The following is an 8,389-nucleotide window of genomic DNA, read 5'->3' on the forward strand; positions in this document are numbered from 1 at the left end:
TGCAGAACAAATGCTGCAGCTTTGGTCATATCAAGTGTTTCCCTATGGACAGCATTTTTAAAAATTGAAATCCAAGTTCGTCAAATCAAGTTTGAGGCTTATGAACCAGTCATTTTTCCCCAAATGGGTAAGAAAATCAGACAGTCCAAACTAACCTCTAAAGACGGCTTTGTTACACAAAACTGATTTCAGTAGTGCATTGGTAGGTGTGTCTTCAGTTCTAAAGAAAAACGTTCTAGTTTTAACTCTCTGGGTTACAAGGCAGAGTGGGCGGGAGTTGGCTGGGGTACTGAAAGCCTCCATTCCCAGGGCCAGGCATGGTAAGCAACTAGGTGCTAAGTCTACACAATGCCAACACCCATCTGAACTCAAGCAAAGCGAGTCTGGCTAGATTCAATGCTAAACTGTTTCTCTGGGTAAATCCCAAAGTTAGTCCAGTAAGCATGTTTATGACTTACCTTTCCCCCATTACTTTTAACCCTTGAACCTGGAGGAAATAAAAGAACCTCCCCACCGCCCCATCCCCTCCCCCAGTTCTAATTAATTAGTGATGGGATCACAACAGAGCTTGAGAACTGTTACATAATATCCACAAGTCCACAAGCCATAGGCATTTCCCTCTGCGTCTGTGGGAACCAGGCTCACGGTGACACTCTCTCCAGGGGACCTAAATCTTCATATAGTGAAGTCCCTCACGGAAAATGAGATAGTATTCATATATACACACATCATCTCTAGACTACTTACAATAGCCCATAACCTGGAAACTCCATGTAAATATTTCTTGAAATGCATTACTCAAAGAATAATAACAAGGCTAGGTGGTGGTGGCAGTGCACGCCTTTAATCCCAGCACTCTGGAGGCAGAGGCAGGCGGATCTCTGTGAGATCTAGGCCAGCCTGGTCTACAAGAGTTCCTGTCTTGAAAAAAAACTAAACAAATAACAACAACAAAATAACAAAGGGAGAAGAATCTTTGTGTTCATTCGGGAGACCTCCATGATGGAAGAGACTATGCTTCCCACCCAGGGTTGGCTGAATGGCAGATGTGGAACAGAGGGCTGGGTTTTTTTCCCCTTCTGGGTAAAATGTGAGGCCCCAACTGAGCCAAAACAACTTCAGTGGGTACCACTCTAGAATGAGGCGCTGGGCTTTCCCCTTCACCTCGCCTCTCTACTTTTATTTATGTTCTTGGTGATTTGGGGGAAAGTTCATAAATAAGAGAAACTGGAGAAGGAACATGGCTTTGTTTGGTTTTCCCTAGGTTAAGGGGAGAAAAGTGACTAGGGAAATTATTAGATATAGAGTCAAGCTTCCCCTGTATTCTCCGAGGAATTCTCCAACTTTAAAGATTCAGGAGCTCAGGAGGGGCCACAGCTCCGCAGCACTGGAAAGACCCCAGCAGCTAGGACAAGTTAGGACAAGTGTGTCCTCCCCCCACTACATTGTCAGGAGGAGAGGACAGGGCGTGGGAACATTGCCTGAGTGCCCACTGTGTTTCTTTGACTACAGCTGGCTTTGCATTTTCAACGTTAAAAAAAAATACAGTAAGGCAAGGTGGTGCTCGCCTTTAATCCCAGTGCTCGGGGGCAGAGTCAGGTGGATCTTTGTGAGTTCAAGGCAGCCTGGTCTACAAAGCCAGTTTCAGGACAGCCAGGGCTGTTACTCAGAAAAACCCGTCTCGAAAACCCAAAAGATTAGATATAAAAAATGCAGTAGCTTACCAACACAGTAATAAAACATGTCAAAGTAACCTCTAGGGGTAAGTCTGGCTTCAAAAAACTAAGTTTTCTGTTATGAATGTATGTCTTCAGTTCCAGTGTAAAACATGAAGTTTCTTACTATGCGAATTAGAGAAAGAAGAAAAGAAGCCAAAACTGTTTCAGAGACTGGGCTAGAAATCATATCTCCTGTGCACTTAGAAACAGAGCTGACATTCATATGAAGAAAAGAAATATGAATGGCCAATCTAGCAATGAGAGAGTTAAACTACTTTTGAAAAATCAAAGTTGCTCCAATCAGCATACCTCACTTAACTGGAAAGAGGTAACTTCGTACAAAACAAACAAAACCCCAAAACAACAAAAACCAACAGAAAAGGATTAAGGAGGGAGGGAGGAAGGAAAGAAAGAAATTTTGTTTCTGTTTTATTTTGTTTTAAGTGATTTATCAGTACACTGTGAATTAGATGCCAAGGGGAAGGTCCTCAATAGCCAACTTCTAGAAAGGACATTTGACCTCAGGGAATACAGAGGATGCTTGCACACGTGTGTATGTACCATAGTTACCTTTCCCCTAGTGACTTTTCACCCTTTAACCTAGAGAAATCAAACAGACTTTCGACTGGCTAATTGGAAATCCAATCGAATAATGAAATTGATTTAAAAGCATGACATAATATTTACAAGTCCAAAAATCCCATGTAATCTATCCTTGGTATGTGTGGGAAATTAGTTCTTTTTTTTGTTTTGTTTTGGTTTTCGAGACAGGGTTTCTCTGTAGCTTTGGTGCCTGTCCTGGAACTAGCTCTTGTAGACCAGGCTGGCCTCGAACTCCCAGAGATCTGCCTGCCTCCCGAGTGCTGGGATTAAAGGCAAGCGCCACCACCGCCCGGCATGGGAAATTAGTTCTAAGACTTTCCATCCTTCCCAGAATCCTAAACCTCAAATGTTCACGTTCCTAATGCAAAGTCTTGTTTTGCATATACATTATAATTTTAGACTATTTGTAATACCCCACAACATGGAAATGCTCATTAATAGCTTTTATACAAGGGAAAAAGTGTGTGTGTGCCACAGAGACCTAAGCATCCTGGATAAAACGACACTCTATCCATGGTTAGCTGATGCAAACCCCAGGATGCAAAGAGCTGGCTGTTTTTTTAAGAGACTCTCAAATTGAGCCAGCATCACCTCAATCAGTGCTGCGAGAAGATGGAATTCCCCAATTCCAACCCAACCTTCCTCTTTTATCTGTGTTCTTGAACAAGACTCAGAAATGGGGAGAGGGAAATGGCTGTGACTGGTACAGTTCTCTTAAACTCAACTGAGAGGTCCCAGCAAGGGAAGGTCCACTGGAGCTGAGAAGGCACTTCCCCTGCCTACAATACTGTGTGTGTGTGTGTGTGTGTGTGTGTGTGTGTGTGTGTGTGTGTGTTTGTGTGTGTGGAGTCGAGATGATGATAACATTCACTGGCTGAGAAAATAGCTCAGTAGTTAAAGTACTTACCACAAGAGCAACACACATGATTCTGGAGACCAGAACCTATGAAAATGCTAGGTGGGTGTGGTGGACAGGAGACAGGATCCTTGGCCCAAGCTAGCTAACTAGACTAGCCCTGTCGATGAGCTCTGATGACGTGGGGAGCCATCAAAGAAGACTTGACGTCAACCATCGGCTTCCATACTCATATAGGATCATATAGATATAAGGATGCCCTCACACACACACATGTACATTTGAACATGTATGCATGGACACCACACCTATTTATGAGAAAAAAAACAAGATAACATTTTGATATTAGCTTCTTTGACCATAGCACGATTTTCCTACCAGAATTTTTTTGCTGTTGCTACTTAAGCCAAAGTTTATCAAATCAAATTTGTGATCTCCAACCAGCTTTTTTTCCCAAATAAAGAAACAAGTAAACCTAGAATATTCCAAAATCTGTAACATGTGAGGATAAGCTAGGTTTCAGAAAATTCTTCCGTGTATGCATCTTCTAATTTTATGCACTTAATTTAAATTTAAGGTTTTTTTTTTTTAACTAGGTAGGTTATAGTAATAGAAAATGTTGAAGCCGGGCGGTGGTGGCGCACGCCTTTAATCCCAGCACTCAGGAGGCAGAGGCAGGCAAATCTCTGTGAGCTCGAGGCCAGCCTGGTCTACAAGAGCTAGTTCCGGGACAGGCTCCGAAGCTACAGAGTTCTCACCAAACAAACAAAAAAAGAAAATGTTGAAAACCATTGCTCTGGAAGACAGGTTAAGTCATCAGCCATGTTCTCACTTAGGAAGAAACTGTAACTACCAAGAACAGAGGGAGACATGGCTGCCTACTCCAGCAACAAAGGATTTTAATGGGTTGGGGAAAAAAAGTATTAGACAAGTTACCATACCTCATTCATGTAAAAAGAGATTCCCACATAAAATCAGAAAGAAGGAAGGCCAAAAAAAGTTAAGGTAAAAAAAAAAGGAAGCTGTTGGTGAACAATCACGAGGCTGGAGCAGAGGCTGAGAAAGGGGGCTTCTGTAGGGACTGGCCACGGGCTGCTCAGAGGTACACAGAGGACCTCAATGCAGAGCCATTTACAATCTCCGTTTCTTCTAACCCGTACAATTTTTTGAGTTAGATACTTAACATTTCTCCGGACTGGGGAGGGACTGAGCAGGGTAAATGCTAGAAACACATCACGTAAGTACCAGAAGGACTGTGGCCATGAAACTGGGGCATTCCGCCCTCACCTCTTGATGGACATAGTGCCTTATTGTGAACAGAAAGTTCAGCAGAATCCATCTCTCTAGTAATCCCATCAGTAGACAAACATCCCAAATGGAGAAGGGATCATATTGCTTATGCTTTCTTTGTGAAAACACGCGGTGCCCACTTCCCGACTGAGATCAAGAGTAAAACTGACATGATCAGTATTTTCTTTCATCCCCAAATGGCCAGTAATTAGATCTATTTGTGTATGGTTTTATTTCTGCATGCTGTGTTGTGCTACTATATCAATATATACTGCATATGTATTAGTGAATGCCATCCTTCACATTAAAAGAAGTACGGTAATATATTAAGCCAGGTATGGTAACTCACGCCTTTAATCCCAATATTTGGTAAGCAGAGGCAGGTGGATGTCTGTGAGTTTGAGACCAGCCTAGTCCACATAGTCCCAGATCAGTCCGGAGTACACAGTAAGACCCTGCCTCAAAAATTGTAATATTAATAATAAGGATAAAAGTTTGACCTTTGTGGGCACCAGGCATGCCTGTGGTGCACAGACATACATGCAGGTAAAACATGCACATAAAATAAAATAAAAATAGTTCAAAATGTTTAAAATAAAATCTAATAGCAGTGTGGTTTAAAATCTCTCAGCATGTCTCCTCTTTCCTGCTTTTTATTTTATGATTTTTTTTTTTTTTTTTTAGACAGGGTCTACATAGATCAAGGCTTCCTCCTGCCTCGGTCTCCTGAATGCTGCGATTCCAAGTGTGTGACAAACTGGCTTCTGTTCGTTTTGCTCCCGCACCTTGTGCTGGGAATGTCCACCAAATGGTCTGTTTTTACTTTACTTATTCTGCTGTTACACAACTATTTCCTTGCGATTGAGGCACTCCTTCCTGAAGGAGGAGAAAGGTTAAGATTCAGGAAACTAAAGACACTGACAGGGCGCTGGAAGCCAAACACTTTCCCGATGTTTAAGATGCTCAGGAAGCTCAGAGAGTTGAAGATTCACAATCTCCACCTCATCCCATCCCCTCTCCGGGGCGGGGGTGGGGGCGGCCTGTGCAGTGGAGCTCCCGGGATGGGATGTAGTTTTCAACTGTCATGTTGGGGTGGGCTTTCCAGTGATTCAGTAGCTTTGGGAGCACCTTCTTCTTGTAATTAACCTTAGCAAACTCATTAAGCTAACTTGGGTGGAATAATTTATTTGATCTGCCGCAGGCGCCCTCTCTGGGATGAACGGATAGTCTGCTGTCTGTATATGAGTATTCTCAGTTTGTCTGGGCCTGCCACCAAAGATCATCAAAGCAGGGCTTGTGAATGGAAGGAGGGGACCAAAAGGTCACCCGAATATCCAGGCCACCCCTCTCTGCCCTAATTGCACCCTCATAGGTAGGGAAGGATTATGGGAGAGAGATTCCGACATAGCCAAGCAGGACTCATGATCTTTGCTGGGGAGGGTTGCTTCCAGTGTGGCTGCTCTAAACTTGCCCATGCTTTTGCTCCCAGCGCCCTCACCCACTGTTCTGAAAGTTAGCCTAACAAACCCAACGGTGCTACGCCCCCCGCCCCCCGCCCCCGCCGAGTGAATTTGGCTGGAACTGCACCTAGGATCGACCTTTAGACCGCAGGAGGTCTCCCTTAGGGAAGGGATTTTAGCAACATCTCAGTGAAATGTTATACCGTATCTGTCACGATCGGGTCCACTACTTCGGCAGTCTGGCCACGGGTGACTCCTCCTGAGACTAATAGAGAATTATATTCTATTCGCCAGTGATATGGAATGAACAAAGTAAACGAACTTGATCATTTTCCAAAAGAACAACAGATCTCACTTTTAAAAGTAATGCTCCTTCCATTGTACAGGAGAGCATCGCAGATGAAGAAAACAAAACTTCAGCTTTTCAGAAAATGCTACTCAGTAGGCCTCTTCCGCCGGGGAGCGTTGACAGGCTTGGGGACGAAACTCAGTGCTTTACTAAAGCTTTGGGAGTTGCAGGAAACCACGCCTCTGTAGGTTCCAGACCAGCCAGCCCGAACCAGCCCAGAGCGCGACGGGAGTTTAACAACGAAAAGAAGGAAGGCCCGAGTCAGCAGCTCATTGGCCGGCCTTTCTAAGGAAGGCGAGCCCCCACCCAGATCAGCCACACCCCTGACCCGGAGCTGTTACCTAACCGCGTTGACCGGAGGGTTGCAGAGACGGATCAGCGCCAGAGAGTTAGGCAGCCTCAGAAACTCAGCCATTTTCCCAAGGTATCCCGCACCTCTGATGCCTTGGGCGGCCTGGGTCTCCTTTTCTGGGCCGCCCCGAGAGGAGGGACACGCGCTGAGCCAATGGGAGCAGCCGCCGCCACCGCCTCCTGCCCCTTGCACCGAGTCTCAGCAAGGCTGGCTGCGCTCCAGAGGGAATGGCCAAAGGCAAGCCTAGCTGCTGGGTCTCACCACTGAAGTCAACCACGTGTTCTCAAAACAATCAGTCACCTGCCCTGGAAGGAAGTCCCCGTCCCCCCCGGCCCCCAACCCCTGGTCTACTCATCCCTCTCTGGTTCTGCCCCTTCTAAGGGCTGGAATTTCTTCTCATAGTTCACCCACGAGCTACGCACCTGTTATAGGATGAATGCAGGCTGGATACTGACAATAAACCGTGCCTTGTCTCTTCCCTCTCAAAGGTCAGCCTGAGCAAGGTCCTTCCAAATGCGTGTGCTTCTCGTGGTTGCCAAAGCCCACCAAGTGGGCCGGAAGACGTTGTGCAGATCGACAGGAAACACACATATGCACACAGACGCACGCGCGCGCGTTTAAATCTTCACTGACGTCTCCCAAGTTTTAACAATGTCTAAAGATTATTTTCACACATGTTCTTTACTTCCTGAAATTAAGAAAGGGTCTAGCTAGTAGAAAAATGCTGACTGCCCTGGATGTCCCGGGTACAAGCAGCTGTCAGAGTCATCCCAATAACCGGAATCCACATGTCAAGGACAGCCCAGCACCCAAAGCATGCCCTCAGGTGCCAGCGATAACAAGAGCCTCATGGGAGCAAGTGGCTACTGACAAGCGACAGGATTATCTATCTAATGCCTCTAAAACAGTGCCTATTCTGCAGACTATAACCAGTCCCCAAGCTCCGCCAGTGTGTTCTGTTGGTGGAAGTCTGCATGGTCAGCCCAGGTCTCCCCTATAAGGAGCAATAACTTCAGCTTTGCCTCCCTCCAGATACTGGTATCCAGGAGAAAACGCCACACTATCTAGGAACTCGAACAGCTAGAGGTCAAGGTTTAATAGCACTGAGTGGCCTCAGCACACCTCACCCCGTGGGGCATGGGGAGATATCGAGCACACTTTGGAGCCAGCTTGAGACTCTTTGTCCCTCTCCGCCTTGCAGGAGTCAGTCAGTGGCCACTATGTCTCTGCATTTTCATTTTAATTGAGCACAGAACTTTCTGCTGTGTCCCCTATCGTGGGGTTGTGGTGCAAGCTTCTGTGTAAATCTAAAACGCTGCCTGGCTGTTTGGGGTTGGCTCCTCATCAAGGACATGACTTGCTTGAGGGGACAAAGTTCAAAGGGCAGTTAATATCAGGATCACCCAGTGCTGACCCTGCGGCTCCTCAACAAAAACAGGCTCACCCACAGTCCTCTCAATTAGTCCCTCTGGAAATGGTACACATCGTGAGACTACCGGATACAGCTAGGTGGTAGCATGGTGATTTCCCTTTTCCTGGTCCTACAACGTTGTCCTTATGCACGGGTTCCATATGTGTTGAGTCCATGGGTGTGAAATTTGTCAGTTAGGTGGTTTCTCTTACGTTGCCGTCTGTAGAATGCTTGACTATTCGAGAGTCTTTTGATCGTTGGTGTGAACTACCATATCCTTCTGTTATTTTACTCAGTTTGCCTTCTGAAGCGCTCAGCTACTTCATAGGATATCATTCCCTGAGGGTTAG

At 45.7% G+C, this 8,389-nt stretch overlaps 1 protein-coding gene across 1 annotated transcript in view; it reads right to left on the bottom strand.

Annotated features, from left to right (window-relative positions):
• Ehhadh (enoyl-CoA hydratase and 3-hydroxyacyl CoA dehydrogenase) overlaps nt 1-6,750 on the bottom strand; it is a 36,055-nt gene extending 29,305 nt beyond the window's left edge. The window contains exon 1 of the mRNA XM_005368977.1: nt 6,618-6,750. Within this exon, the coding sequence (XP_005369034.1) occupies nt 6,618-6,691 (74 nt within the window). The 5' untranslated portion in view covers nt 6,692-6,750. The remainder of the gene's footprint in view (nt 1-6,617) is intronic.
• Nucleotides 6,751-8,389: the final 1,639 nt, after the last annotated feature.

Source organism: Microtus ochrogaster, unplaced genomic scaffold (genome assembly GCF_000317375.1).
Source record: "Microtus ochrogaster isolate Prairie Vole_2 unplaced genomic scaffold, MicOch1.0 UNK43, whole genome shotgun sequence".
Taxonomy (NCBI): Eukaryota; Metazoa; Chordata; class Mammalia; order Rodentia; family Cricetidae; genus Microtus; species Microtus ochrogaster.